Raw genomic sequence first — 15,621 nt, forward strand, 5'->3', positions numbered from 1 at the left:
AAATCAGATCCCTGTATGAATCACTAACTTGAGAATGGTCTTGCCTTGTTTGGCAACATTTTCTTAACATTCTGTTTAGCTTCACTGCAGGCACTCAGAAACGTACATGTCTGTATGTACATAACTTGCTAGGCTCTCTTTTGCCATAGAAGAAAGATGTGATTTATTTCAAAGGACAAGGAACAAGATAAAAATAACAGGCAGCTTCAAAAGCTTCATGGTAGCTTTCCATTACAAAAGAAGACAGAGAAAGGTACTTTAAAAATATTTTTTTCCTGATCCCAAAGGAAGGTTCCCAAACTTTTCTTTATCCAAAAAAGTCTTTACTTTGAACCTTTGAGGCACAAATAAACTGCTTGGGAAAAGACGCATGCAAGACTCAACTCTTGATCATTTATTTCAGCATCTCATCCTAGGAAAGCTCCAAGCTGACCAAAGCAGTCACTTGTTGAGTTGAATTATTTGCCCACACAAGCATCAGTTAAGACCTTGCCGAAATCCAGTAATGATCACCTCAGAGTCTGTAGGGCTCCCTCTGGGCACAACATGTTCCTCTGAGAAATTACAAACTTCTCACTTACTAAACTTGGCATGAAAATGTCACCAAGGCTAGATCATAGGCTTCTGCTTCATCAGCATGAGCAAGACTCCCTGCCCAAAACCCCTGACAGTACGGGTTCAGGTACTCACTGGACCTGTTAGCGAGGACAAAGCACGCGGGAGGTTCATTCCCCAAGTAGACCTCCAGCACTGTCACAGAGCTGGGTAAAAGCCTTTTAAGTAAAAGTAGGAGTTCCAGAGCGAGGCTCACATCACCTCTATGTTCACCCACTGAACATTTCTGCACAACTGTCCACCAGAAGCTTAAAAAAATAAACAAACTAGTATGAAATAAATTCTTGCTCAGCAGATCTCTGGGATATTGCAGCCAGCAAGCAATAGTATCTCTTCCCAATGTCCCAGTTGTCTGCCTTCACTTCCAACTCAATGTGAAAGGAGGCGTAGGATGTTCGGAAACAAGTCGGAAGGCTGCTGAAGCAGAGCAGTCAGCTATATTAAAACATGAGATCAAATCTCTACAGATTCTGCTTTAACAAAAAAGGAGCTGACTTAAAAACAAAAAATACCCAACAACAAAAAAGTTTGAAAGCTTGACTTATATATTCCTGACACCAAGAACTCAAGGTGCTCCAGCGAGCCATGATTCCAGCAGTGCATTTTTAAGCCTGGGATGGCTCAGTCCTGGTCTATAACAGGGTACAGTGAGAAGAATTCCATATATTAAAGAGATCCATGAAGCCAGAGGCATGACTGGTTCCTGCACAAACTCCCATTGCACATGCAGTTGGTCTCCCTACTTTTTGGTGATAGTGAAACACCATCTTCCCTATGCTGTTCCCTGAGAATTTGGATGATGAAGAGGGGGAGTATGTTAAGATCCTTCACCACTGCCACCAGTACACCTCCAAGATGCTGAAAGAGTTAACTGCTCTCAGAGTGAAAGGCTTATTGCCACCTTTTTTAAACAAGAGCCCTGAGCTCCAGAGCAAGGTGGGGAGGCCCAGAGACCCTCTGCTGAGCGGACAGGGCTGGAGAGAGCTGAGCAGGACTGCCAAGGGGCCCCGACGCCGCGCTGGCAGAAGCCCAAGGTGAGCTGCCTGCCCTCAGAGCCCTGAAGCTGCAGCATGGTCACGCTACTTCACAGAAACAAATGTCTTCTTTTGCACTGTAGCCATCACTTAGCGCCCAACCGAAATAGATTTAAGCTGTTCCATAGTAAAAATAACAGCGGCCACGAAATGTTATGTCAGATCACAGGAAGGGGAAGCTCTTTTTTGATACATTTCCTAAGTTTAGCTGCTTTGATAAAGCAGAGTCATTTGGACATGAGAATTTTCCATGCGCAGTGCGTGCATCGTTATCTGAAATGAGAGCATCAAAATCTCAACTCAAAGGAGGATCCTGTTCAAAAGGAAGATTTAGAGAAATGCAGAGGGAGCTGAAAACTCATCTGGTTACGCAACGCGTGTAAGTAGGCCTGGTGCTTGCTGCTGACTCCCTGGCTTGGAAACCTGCCACCAAGCACATTTGACCCCATCCAGCAGTTCTGCCCGTAAAATACAGCCGGGCACAGCAAGGAGGTAAGAAGCCCCATGCAGACCAGGAAAGGAAACACGCACAAAACCTTCTACCTCTCCTTGCAACAGGACAGACTTATCAACAGGGTAAGTCTGTGCCTCTCTCCCTTGCAGCGTGGAGAGAGGTCCATCTGCTTGCTCCTCTCTGGACACAGTGTGCCGGTTTCCTAAAGATACAGCCCAGATGAGGCTTCCCCAGGAAAGCCAACCCATCCAAAGGACTACTTGGAGACTACTTTGAGCCAGTACTGATCATCCCAGCTCTCACTGCTTGCTCCTGGTCAGGCTGCCCAGTGATGTGGTGGTGCAAGATGGAGTCACTCAAAAGGGGTAATGGTGGGACAGAGGCTGGTCGGCTCAGAGTCCATATTAAGGCATATTAAGTCCATATTAAGGCCAAGCCAGCAGATATACCCTCAACCTACAGTGCTCTTTAAAACCAGTTTGAGCCCAGGAACAGCTCCCAGTTGAGTGAAAGTTTGGCACCACACAGTTGTTGCTCAGTCTGACACCAGTTTGTCTGGATTTACAATTCCCCGTGCCCTTGTGCAGCTCCTGGGCGAGTCTGCAGCTTGCAAGACGCCTTCCACAACTCAGCTGCCTCCTTACCATCTCTTCTGCTCCAGCTCCCATGGGTCCCATCATGACTAAATCTCCCTGCTAAGGAAGGTCATTGCTCCTGTGAGCCACTCCCCGATTCACAGATTGAGAAAATGATAAGGAATTACAAAAAGAAGGGGACATCTACCTTTTGTGGTTGCCCCAAGTCCCCTTTGCTCCCATATAGACAAAGCCCCAGCTGCACAGCCCTTTTTGGGGAAAAAAACCAAATGAACTGGGCATAAATACCGTAAAATATTCCCCATCACACATTGCAATGAATACAGCTGCATCTCACTATTTGTTGAGGATGTGATCTTGAAAAGCGCAAAGGTCAGCAATTTCACAATTATGCTATTTTTCCCGGTAATGTAGTAGAGAAGAACATGCGTACTAGCAAGTTATACACAGTATAAATACAGAGGGAGGGTGGAAAGATACAAATGCAAATATCAGGATGGTCAATATCAGATGACTGCTTTTCAGAATGGATCACTATCCCCAGCCATTACCCCATTTTTTGGGTCCTTCATTCTTGATTGATCTCAATTTATTTGAGAATTTTAACAACAGCAATAAATGCAAACATTCAAACACAGACAACTGGAATACTTATAGTAAAAGACTGATGTTAGACAGCCAGTCTCAGACTGAGATCCCTGCCTCTCCATCCTTCACACCGTACATTCTTTGTCTGCACATTGCAAAGTCCTTACTTTCTAACATCATCTGTTCAGAGATAAACCACTTGCCATCCATACCTGACTGCTTCTTTTAAGAAGGAGGCCACTGAGTGAAAAAAGGTATTAAATGGTCAGCAACAGAGCTCTACAACAACAGCCAGAGATGCAGTAGGGTGCTGCTGCACCATCCAGCACTCATGGTCTGTGCTGCAGGACAATTTTGCAGTTCTGTTGTATTTACCATAATATTTCAGAGGCCACAAAACAGAGATGTGTGTTTCTTCTGCAGCAGAAAGCTCACCCTCTGTTTGTTCACCATGTAGCAAGGAACCTTACGAGATGGCAGAACTCTTGTTCTGGAGCAGGTTTGGGACAAATCAGCCTCTCTAGCAGTACTCTGCTGCCAATCTTGCACTGATACAAAGGCACAAAATGTGCTGCAAATGTCTCTTGAAGTCAAGCAAGACCGAATCACTGTGTTCTCCTTCAGTATATTTCCACTGTGTGGTTTCACACAGCAGAAACAGCAGCTAGATACATGGGAAGCAAATCAGGTCAAGCACTTCTGTCCCAAGCCAACCCCTGCAGATTTTGGTGCTGTAGAAACCATAGCCTATTAATTTTTCTTAGGAAACTCATCAACCCTGCTACAGGGCAGGATCCGTCCCTTATCACAGGCTGCTGCTCACTCTGTATTGCTAGAGAGCAAAATACTTGCTAAAAATGCAAAAGCCCTACCCTGCTACAGGGCAGGATCCGTCCCTTATCACAGGCTGCTGCTCACTCTGTATTGCTAGAGAGCAAAATACTTGCTAAAAATGCAAAGAACATGCTCCAAGAGCAATTCAACACACAGAAACTGTTGAGTACAGATCACTCGAGACACAAGCCTTGACCAAAGTGTGCCACCACTCTGTTAGGACAAAACCCTATACAGAATATTAATTTTATCCTCAATCAAAGCATTAGGTCCTCAAATCCCTGTCCTATCATTGTACCTTTGTTTCCTTCCTGTTATTCCATAACAGGTAGAGCCTGAAAACTCTACAGAAAGCGACAGGTACCACGTGAAGGAGAGGGTGTCTCTCCTACAGTGGTCTGGGACGTCTGAGTTCTCTCTCACATAACACAAATAAAAATGCTTATCTAAACTGGACGCTTGGCAAGCATCACCCTTAAACTGGGTAAAGGGGAAGATATCCTGGTATTGCTTTCATAAAGGGCCTCACAAAGATGAACTCAGCCAAGCTTGTGAAACCCCTCTAAAAAAAAGCTCAGCAGAAATCTCCCATCATCTCATCAGCAAAATTCAATGTAACTTAGATCAATAACAATACAGCTCCTTCCTGGAGTATTCAAGCATCACCTCCAAGTCAGCATGTAGCAAAAACAGACAGGTCTGAACAGGATTTGAGATGCAGCTTTATTTTGCTCTGAAGGTTACTTGTCTCCACAGTTCAGTTTGGCCTGATCCTCACAAAACACTAAGCCTAATGGACTCGCCCAGTGGCAGGCTCCCCTCAAAGCTGTTGTCTGGTTCGTGCAGAGCTTGTCATGCTGAACTGTGAATTCAAAATTCATGTTATCTTTTAAGTCTGTAGGTCCTAGACCAGTTTCACACCCATTCCCAGGAGTCCAACCTAGTCACAGCTAAAACTATGAAGCTGGCATACTCAGTACTTTTGGGAGAAGCACAGAGCTCCTGAGAATGACCACTGAGAAAAAAAACAAATCTGAAATTAAGGTTTCCCTTTAAACCACAACCAACTCAAGGAGGCAAGCACTCCAGCAGTCACAGCTCAGTCCGAACACAGCCTCCATTCACTGGCCACGGGCAAGTCACCCCTAACCACAGAGCCTGCATCAGTCCTAACCTACACTGCCACTGACCATGCTGGCAACCCGATCAGCACATTCAGGACCAAGCTTTAGCCATGAAAATACCACAAGTACAATACGACCTCATCCTCCAGCAGCCTGCTGTGGGAGAACCATAAACCCTCCAAGATGGTCCAGCTGAACTCCCTAAATAAAAATTCTCCCAAAGCCAACCAGCCAATTGTTTCACAGGTCTTGAACCCCCCAACCCCAATTCTTACATCTGTTTCCTGACAAACTAGAGGACAAATCTCTCCCAGCTGCTCAGCTGGAACAAAGGCTGCACCCACACAGGTGATCTTCCCATTACAGGCTGTAAACTGCATCCACTCAAAGGCTTCTAAAAATGCCAATGCCTCGTTATCTTTTGTATGAGACACAGCTTCTTCACACTGTGCTTACCAGAATCCCGTGAGCTCTCCTGCTGTAGGCAAGGAGATCACTGTATAGCAGACCAAAGAGGCAGGCTGAGACTCCTACAACCCAGCTGCATTGCTTTCTCAGACCCAGATATGTTCCTAGCCAGCCAAAAGCAATGACAGGAGCAGCAGGAGTTTGATTGTTATAATTGACAGTCCTTTAAGGACTTCCTCCCCACTCCTTGATCCTATGAGGTGCTCCCTTAAATAGCAGAACCTTAAATTGGCATCCCACAAGCTCACCTGAGAGGAGGTGACCTTATTTTGCACCAGCTAGCCTCCTTACTCTCACAGCTGCCTACGCCTGTATGGCAAGCACAAGTATCACAAGCAGGGAGATAAAAAGAAATAACTGATCATCTTGTATTCACCCCCCAAACCACAGTTTTCTTTACTTACCTGCAGAGGTTATTCTTCCTCTGCTCACAACAGAAGGAAAAAAAAAAATTTTATATATAAAAGTTTGTACTTTGATGGCTTCCAAGAAGTTAAACCCAACACAGAACTTTTCATCAAATACATTTTCTCCTTTCTCCCCTGGCAAATTGCTTTCAAAGCTGAACAACTAGCCTGCACTATTATTAGCAAATCACTAATTGGAGAGCACGCTAGGCTACCACAACTATCTGCTTAATAATGCAAATGCAACAAGACGCCACAGCATACAGGAGAATTACCTAATAGATGCACTCATACATTGCTTTTAAACTGGTAACTTGTTTTTCAGAGCTCTATCCAAACATCAAGTAACACGTTCACAACATCACCAGAAGGCAACAAGATTCAGTGCTGTTGGTTATTTCCCACCATCCTCTCCTGAGATGCAAAAGGAGTAGGACCTTGCAATGTATCTGCATGTGGATCATGCACATGATACATCTCAACCACACTTGCATGGAAAAACTTTTCACACTGAGGTCTTTTAGGAAGTGGCACCACACCACCAGAAGTGCACGCACAGAACACGAAACAAAGCACGTTTTGTGACATCTGTGCCCATAGCGTGCTGAAGCAGAGCACAAATCAGTCCTCAGGTAATCAACTTACTCTGGAGAGGTGAAAACCTACATTAACTTTTTATGTCATCCCCACAATCAGTAAGTTTTAAATAGTTCTCATGTGATGGAAGAAAGAATCATTTGGTACTGAGCATCTCTGGTCATTTCCGACAGATTTCAGTAACTGTAAAAAATAAAACACACAAACAAACAAGAAAAAGTAATGCATTAAAGGCAAATAACTCTGCTTTGGTTCACTAACCAAACCAAAAAGACCCAATCAACCAAATCTAGTGTTTCCCTGGTTCAGTGACGGCAGCTTAAAGTCCAGAGGCCCAAAGCCCAGAAACGACTCACATGGAGAATGGGGCAGGGCAAGACAAGCTGTTATGGAACAAACCCAAAGAGTTTTCTTGCACCAAGCTGACATACCAGGAAATCTTTTCTTTAGTAGAAATGCATATGAACTTTTTGCGTAAGGAAGATGATTCCTTCAAACAGTGTTAAATATGTACCTTTCAAGTAACTTTAGCAAGTCCCATATTAGGAGCTTTAAAAAAAACAGCAGCTCCCAAACACAGGAACACACACAAAGCAATGTATGCAATACAAGGTCACCAGACACTGCAGGCAGCAGGTCAGCTTTAAGAAGGCAATTCAAAGCCTCAGCCTCTCTTCTAGCATCCACAGTTGAGTCTGTTTCTCCCTTTTCTGTGTCACCCCGAGCCAGACCATCAGCCATAAGCCCAGCTCTCTGCTGGCTACTCTAGTTCTCCCCAAGGACTGGTTCCCACACCTACATCCCACCAGCCACAGTCCCACAGCAGCCATCCCCACTGCACACCACCCGCTCCCTATGGCAATGTCTCTGCCTCCTCCAAGAGCATGAAATGTTTGTTGTCCCTTTCCTGGATGTGTTGTTTAAATTAGATGTCCTACCACAGCCACCAAGCAAGAAGACCTCAAATGCTCACCATGCAACACACAGCTTAACATGATGGAAATCACTAAAAAACCCTGGAGGTAAATAGACTGTATTTCTAAACTATTATATACAACAAAACACACCACTCAAGTTTGTTGCTTGAGCACCACAGAAATCAGCTCCTGTTGGTAAGCTAAATAATCAGGGCTAGAGCTTTCCCAAGTTCAGCAACTGATCTGTTCTCTTCTCCTCCTGAACCACCAGGCCTTGTTCAGCTTCCTCCTACCACCCACATCATCTATGTCTGGTGCTCCCACTGTGCTCAAGTCTTGCCCTACTGACTCTACTGACTTCGATTTTGCCACAGTATCCACTGAAACCATGACCTTCAGGAGAGCATGACAACAGCCCCAAAACAGCTGCAGCATCTACTTTGAAAGTCAGGCAAAAGAGACTCCACCCTCTAACAGGGAAAATAAAAGGCTGCTAAATGCTAGCATCAGGGTCTATAACAAGCAGGTGTTGCTCTACTACAATTGTCTGTGAAAAACCTTAACTACTTACTATTTAATTACAAAGAACAATTAGATCTGTGACATGAGCCTTTCATAGAGAGGCAGCTCAGATTTTGGAGCAACTTCTGAGCCATTCTGACAAAACCAGTCTCACCTGCTCCCTCCTCAGCTTGCATGGGACTTGACATCACGGGATCTTCCATCTCTCCATCTCCTGACTCCATCCCAGCCACCAAGGGAGTTCATACTTGCTTTTGACTCCAACGCAGGGATGGTGAGCATGGTTCACTTTCAATCGCATGAATAAGGCCACCTAGAAATAGCCCTGCTCTGGACATGATAGAGAGTCTCACAGGTGAACTACACTATGATACCTCCATCTGTACCCCTGAAGATGACCGGCATGTAATTCTTGCTTCTGCTCACCTTTGATGGGGGAGACAGGAAGAGTAGAGGCTCGTGATCTCCTCCCCGTTCTGATACCTTAGGAAGAGGGCAGAAAGGCAAGCAGGAGATGCACATTTCCTCTCCACAGGAAACCTCTTGCCAGTCCTCCAGCATCTCTCAAAGCTCCCCAACAGCTTTGCAGCGTTTTTTTTTGGAGAAGGGCTGCTAGGCTCACACACAGTATCTTTGCCCATGACTTTTTGTCTGTTGTCATATTTTTAACCGTGAAAACCAAGGTCATCTTGTCTTGCTTGTGACAGCATTTTGCCTATTTTTTTTGCAACAGACAAAGTCCCTGGCTTTCTTGTGTCTGTATTCACACAGGTAACTTCACAGGCAGGAATAAATGTCAGCCACTGGTCAAACACAATCCCACCTCACCCCAAACGAATCACACATCAGATATCAGGATACCTCACATAGACCAGAACCTGGAAGAACCCAGGATGGCCCAGACCCAGCTTAGTGCAAGGTAAGAAGAGACAGCAGCAGAGCAGTTAGCAAGTGCACATGAAGGTAAGCTTGGAAAATCCAGTCACATTTGTCCAAGCAAAGCACAGGTGTCTACTATCAAACAGCTGGCAAACCACCTCCACCCCCCAGTCCTAAGTCACTTAATAACTTATGGGACATGAACAACCTAAAAGTGCTTGGCTTCAGGGCCTAAAAGAATATCACATACAAAAAAATCACAGCATTTCTCAATGCCTGCAACAACCCCACTGAGGTCTTGTCTTGGAGTGGTGAACTATTCTTGTTGGTCACTCCAAGCTGGCAGGGCTTATCAGCCCAGCGGATGACTGCAGCCTCAAAGCACACTGAGATTGCAGCTCAGATGCCAATGAAATTACTATTTCACCCAGCTACAAAACTGTTTCAAACATGAAAGCTTCCTTAAAAGGAACCTATCAAGGCATTTCACTTATATTCACTGTTTGTTTGCAATAAACCCTCAGAAGAGTGAATCCAGAATCTCAATTCTTATTAACCCATTCTATGCACTCTGGCTTGTTCTTAGAGATTTTCTGTGTGTATTATCAATGGAAATTATAGAGTGTGCACAGGCAGGACAGAGAGGGAAGGAGAGGAAAAGCAAGGACTAATCCTCAACTCATGAACAACCAAGTCCCCTCTTTGAAGGGGATTCCAATGAATATTTTGGATGACCAAAGAATGCACCATCGGTTTCATGAATGACGACACAGGTTGCGCAACCAGACACACAGCCAGACTGCACTTCCATTTTTGAGCACAAATTTGGCAGTGTCTTCACAGAAATGTTTCCCTTATTAAGGTCAACAGGCTGCAAAGCAGTTCTTCAGCGCAGTCCTAAAAAGACCACAACCCTATTTAAGAATTAGCAGCATTACAAGTTGCCAGCGATTTCCGCTCGAAGAGCTTGGAAAGAAAGAGACATCTCCCTCACTACACATTTTCGTAACATTAGACCCATCTCTTTCCTACACCCTGTTAAAAAAGATGCCAATCACGATTCACTTGCACAAGAGCAACCTTGGCAGCATGACTTTAAACACACACGCTTCCTGATCAACAAAATCAGGGGGAAAAAAAGTCTTCAGCTTCATAATTGCCATTTAGGGGCTCCTAAACAATCTTTTATTCATAGATCAGATATGCAGCAAAGAACATTTTAGATTAAATGCAGACATTCAGGTCTCCCCAAGCCAAATGATGATTCACATTTTTCATACAATCCAGATCATAGCTGGGCTAGGTTTAAGCAACATCCAAGAAGACAAGCAGGTTTCTCGATTAATTGCAGGCTTTAATCACTCTTCAGCATTTCCACAAAGCAGCCCTGCCTTTGAAACACATTTGTCTTCTCAGCGTGTTCTTCTCCCCGGTAGACTTGTGCAGTATTTGTGTTAAGACAGTCACCCCTTGCCCCAAGGCAGGGCCACTTGGGATGCTAAGTGGCAGCAAGGCCTGGTTTCTACCCTGGAGAGCTTTGGAAATGCTGCAACCCCCTTTCCAGAGGCAGCATCACCCAGGTGGGGTTCGGAGGCCTGGCATGAGAGCCCCTGCTCCTCCCATGCCCAATGATATACTGCTTACTTACACCTCCCCTTCCCAGCACACCCACCCTGGCTCCCAGGTGAGAGCGGTTCTTTCCTACCTCTAAAGAAACATATAGGGCACAGTCAAATCCAAAGGAAAAGGCCCTTCTATTTCAATGCCCTTCTTAGGCTTCCAGACCTGCTCTGACTGCCACTGGTCAGCAAAGATGCCAATTGTCTACAGACAGTCCGGCTCCTCTTCACATTTCACTTCTAAAGCATCATCTCAGCAGGGGAAAAAAAAAAGAATTGGCCACAAAACAATTAAAAAAAAAAAAGAGAGAAAAAAGTAGATATGTGGCTGCAGATCTGAACTATTCACAAGCTAAACCATCAACAGCCACCCATCACACCTGCACATACAGTTTGCTATCTTGACTTACTTTGGTATAGTGTTTTTTTTTCTTTTTTTTGGTAGGTTGGTTTTGGTTTGGGTTGTTGTTTGTGTGTTTTTTTTTTTAAGGGATTCTGTCGTTCTTTTTAGTCTCTGGGCTTTTTGGAAAGCAGATCACATTGCCCCAAGCACCACGCCAGCAGGAAGACCCAGCCTGCAGATACCACTCAGCAACTCACACAGCGTGGGTTCACCCACCTAAGACCAATGGCTCCTACATAAGATTAACAAAGTTAGAGGGAGATGCAGTCGACGGAGCAGACACGGGCTGAGGAGCAAATAGCACCTCCTTATTTTCAAGGTCCAGGGGGGAGGAAAAAAAAAAAAAAAAGAAGAAAACCCCAAACACCAAAACAACCCCCCAAAACACATATTATTGACCTTTGCCTACAAACCTATTCGGCATCAGTACTTGCTTTAACTCAAATCACACTCCATTTCCCACACAATTTCAGGCTACCTGTAAATAGCGAAAGTTCCAACAGACTTCCAACACTGGGGGTGTGTGTGGGTGTCTGTGAGTAAAACACATTTCTACAGCACTGCTTACAGTCAGAGTGTTTTGATTTCATGCAGATTCACACACCAAAGCCCCCGCAACCCCCAGAACAAAGCCAGTGGACACAGGTTAGGAGGCAGTACCTGCATACATACAAAGTAAAACAGATGCTGCTGGAAAACACCACTGACAAAATCACGACTTTAGAAACAGCAGCTTTAAAAAGCACCACAACCAGTCATGCTCCAGAGGAGACGTATTATGTTTTTTTTGTTAGGTGAAGGGGGAGAGAAGAAGGAAAATAACTACTGTCAAGAATAGCTCCAAAAGGTGCAGTCTGGTAATCACTTTTAGGTGAGACAGTTAAACAAAGAAGATGGAGTATCCCTCTCTCTTCAGGGAGGAATGCTTCCTGCTAGAGACAGGGCTCAGATACAAGAAAGCGTTTGTTATACAGGGCTATGGAGACCAACACACCCATTGTCTACCAGCAGGAGCCTTCCTGCATTCAGAAAGGCTGCAGCACAGGCCAGGTTTCAGGGGTGAGGGGTTGAAGGGGAAGAGAGGGGACACCTGCAGTCTTTTAGGCATCTCTGTCCGTGTTTACAAACAGTCCCAAGGAAGGGGGAGCTGCAGGGTAAAGGGAATTGGGAAAAACCGCAGTGCCGTTCAAAGGAATCAAAACAAGGAGAAGGACAGGTCAGGCAGGGCCTTTTCAACAATGGCACCGCCAATGCTTAGGGCCAAAACCCAAAAAGCAGAAAGAAAAGGCACGGACAAAGGGGGATGTAACACCCTCCTCATCTCAGAATAGGGTTATTTTAAGCCTGTCTCCTTGGAGCTACCCTAATATTTTCTCTCATGACTCAAGTCACCAGGGAAGGGAGAGCAGAGGATTAAAAAAAAAAAAAAAAGAAAAAAGAAAAAAGAGACAGAGCTAAGACTAACACCGTAAGACTTCTTTTTAGAAGGGACAAAGCCCCAGAAGAGGCAAGCTGGGCTGTGCCTTACCTGGAAAAGTGTGTGGGTTGGGTGACCCTCTTTTAAGGCACTTTGAGCAGAGGACGTGCACAGTGTAGTACAGGCCCGGCCATTCCTGCAGCAGGACATTCAGTTCTTCTACTAAAGGGGTAATAGCTTGCCAAGCTGTCCAGATATTTGGTAGGGATGCATGACTAGCAATTGACAGAGTATCTGGCTGCAGAGCTCCCCTGGCAGGCCGGTAACTCACCACCACGGGCACCTTTCCCCGGTAGGCATAGATCTGGTATTTGCCATCTGACCGCTGAACCACGTGGCTGTTAATCTGGACGCTGTAGCGCGCAAACAAGCCGGGTGGGAAAATGAATGGAAAGCTGTATTCAATCTGCAGCTGCTCCACCACGAAGGACTGTCCGCTCAGATTGGCGCCGTTGATCCACGCCTCCGCGTGGGGCACTTCATTTTTCACGTAGCAGGGGAACTTGTACCAAGCGGTCGCCCCATTTAGGGGCTTGCATTTGGGTTTGTTGACACAGTAACAGAGGCCCATCTTCTCCAGCAGCTCGAGGATGAGCTGCAGATCCTCCCGGCTCTGGATGTGGGGCTTAAGGAGGAGACGGATAACGTGGGCAGGGAGGAGGCCATGCAGCAAGAACCCCTCCACGTAATGATGGAGCTGAGTGGCCCTCAGTTCGTCAATGTGGGTGTCGCTAAGCAGTTTCTGGAGCAGCACGGTGGCATCCCGTTGGCAGAAGACATTGAGGATGTCAATGAGCCGTGGCAGGTTGTGGAACACGTACTCCCGCAAGGTGAGGTGCTCCTCAAAGTAGAGCAGCTTCCCACTCTCATGCAGGTAGGACAGGGCACTCTGGAGCCGATCCTCCGTCAGGCCTGCCTGCAAGCCCAACCGGGCAGAGTCCCACCAGCTAAGCCACAGCTGCTGAGCCTGTGGCTGGAAGTGCAGCTCCTCCAGCACTTGCCAGGATTTGGGCAACACCCGATGCAGGTTCGGGAAGATATCCCGGTGCTCAGCCACCGAGAGGAGCTTGTCCCGCAGGCGACGAACCTGGCAACGGTCCGAGCAGCTGAAAGGCAGCACTGGAGAAAGGATCTGTGGGCGGTGGTTGAGAAGGTACTGAAACTGGGCTTTCTTTCGCCGCAAGTTCTTGTCTGAAACCCCATAAAAGGCAGCATGCGGGCTGGAGCAGCGCAGGTCAAAGTCCTGTCCCAGAGCCTCATCCACCTGCTGGACCAAGCTCTGGAGTCCCTCAGCATCCCTCTTCTCCTGCTGAGCAATCTGGTGATGGATGTCCAGGCACTTCTCTTCCAACTCCCGCTCCGCACAGAGGTCAGCGTGGGTTCCCACCATGCACACCACAGCATGGGGCACCTTGGAACCGAGCCAGTGCAAGAAATAGCCCACAGAGGGGTAGAAGTGCTGAGGGACGTAGGCACTCAAATTCACCACCAGCACGTATAGGGCTCCGGGAGAAAGGAAGAAAGACTGGATCACATCATAGCTCGGGTCCCCCGCCAGCTCGTACACAATGAATGTCAGGCCCCTCTCTGCATCTGCTGTCCAGTCCATCACCTCAATGCCCTTGCTGCCTCCTGACAGTCCTGGTCCTAACGGTACTTGGGAGGCATCCGGCGGCAGCGATGGTGCAGGGCACGGCGTTTCCCCTGTCACTCGGTGAGAGAGCACATGAGAATGGATGTCCTGCTGCTCAATGGGGAGATGTTCCAGCTGCTGCATGTCAGGTACCCATGCTGAGGAAGCATCCTGAGGCTCCGGAAAGGGGCAGCACCCAACTGGCACTCTCCCCATGTCCTGCTGCTGCCCAGGGCACCCTCTGGGCTGGGTGCTCCCTGCCTCCCGGCTTCCCATGTCCTCCCTCTGCCCGTCCTCCTCCATGAGACATCGTCTCAGCAGGGTCTTTCCCGCATCCTTTAGGCCCATGAGGACCAGCTTGAGGCGGGGTTTGACGGCAGGCTGGGAGTGGGCCAGCTCGTGCTGGTAGGCTGCGATGTAAGGGATGCCTTTCATGCACACCTCGTAGGGGGGCTGGATGAGGGGGTTGTCTTTGATCTTCCACAGGGTGACGTGGGAGAGCTGCCCAAAGCCCTCGGGCAGGATGGCAATCTGGTTGCCTTGCAGGACCAGCTCCTCCAGGCTGTGGAGGAGCACGATGGAGTCAGGCAGGTAGCGGATGTAGTTGTTGTCCAGCCAGAGGGTGCGGAGCTGGCGGAGCTGACAGAGGTGAGGGGGCAGCAGGGTGAGCTGGTTGCGGCTCAGGTAGAGCTCCTCCAGACTGGGCAGCGCCAAGATGGCAGCGGGGAACTCCGCCAGCAGATTGGAGGAAAGGTTCAGCATCTTGAGCCGCTGGAGGCTGCTGAAGCCGGCGGGCAGGGCCCGCAGCTGGTTGCCGTCCAGCATGAGGCTCTCCAGGGCGCTCAGCTGGCAGAGGCCCTCGGGCAGGGCCGCCAGCCCGGTGCCGCTCAGCCAGAGGATCTTGAGGCGGCGGAGGGCGGCAATGCCCTCGGGCAGGGCCCCGAGGTGGCGGTTGCCAGAGCAGTCGAGCTCCTCCAAGGCGGCCAGCTCCAGCAGCGGGGCGGGGAAGGAGGGCAGCAGGTTGTGGTCGATGTCGAGGGCGCGGAGGTGCCGCAGGCGGCCCAGGCCCTCGGGCAGGCGGCGCAGGCGGTTGAAGCTGAGGTCCAACTCCTCCAGGCGGCCCAGCTCGGCCAGGCGGGGGGGCAGGCCCGGGCCCTCGGCACCCAGCTCGTTGTGGCTAAGGCTGAGCTTCCGCAGGCCCCGCAGCCCCGCCAGCGCCCCGCCGTCCCCCAGGCCCCGCAGCCGGTTGTGGCTGAGGTCGAGCTCGGCCAGGCGGCCCAGGTGGCGCAGGGCGGCGGCGGGCAAGCGGCCCAGACGGTTGCGCCGCAGGCTGAGGACCCGCAGCCCGCTCAGGGCGGCGCCCACCTCCTCGGGCAGCTCCTCCAGCCCCCGCCCGCTCAGGTTCAGCGCCTCCAGCTCCCCCAGGGCCGCCACCGCCGGGGGCGGGCGGCGAG

At 48.4% G+C, this 15,621-nt stretch overlaps 1 protein-coding gene across 1 annotated transcript in view; it reads right to left on the reverse strand.

Annotated features, from left to right (window-relative positions):
• Window positions 1–15,592, reverse strand: part of MFHAS1 (malignant fibrous histiocytoma amplified sequence 1) — a 30,367-nt gene extending 14,775 nt beyond the window's left edge. Inside the window, exon 1 of the mRNA XM_014945131.1 lies at window positions 12,586–15,592. Within this exon, the coding sequence (XP_014800617.1) occupies window positions 12,586–14,992 (2,407 nt within the window). The 5' untranslated portion in view covers window positions 14,993–15,592. The remainder of the gene's footprint in view (window positions 1–12,585) is intronic.
• Window positions 15,593–15,621: the final 29 nt, after the last annotated feature.

The sequence above is a fragment of the Calidris pugnax genome, unplaced genomic scaffold, assembly GCF_001431845.1.
Source record: "Calidris pugnax isolate Ruff unplaced genomic scaffold, ASM143184v1 scaffold15, whole genome shotgun sequence".
NCBI lineage: Eukaryota > Metazoa > Chordata > Aves > Charadriiformes > Scolopacidae > Calidris > Calidris pugnax.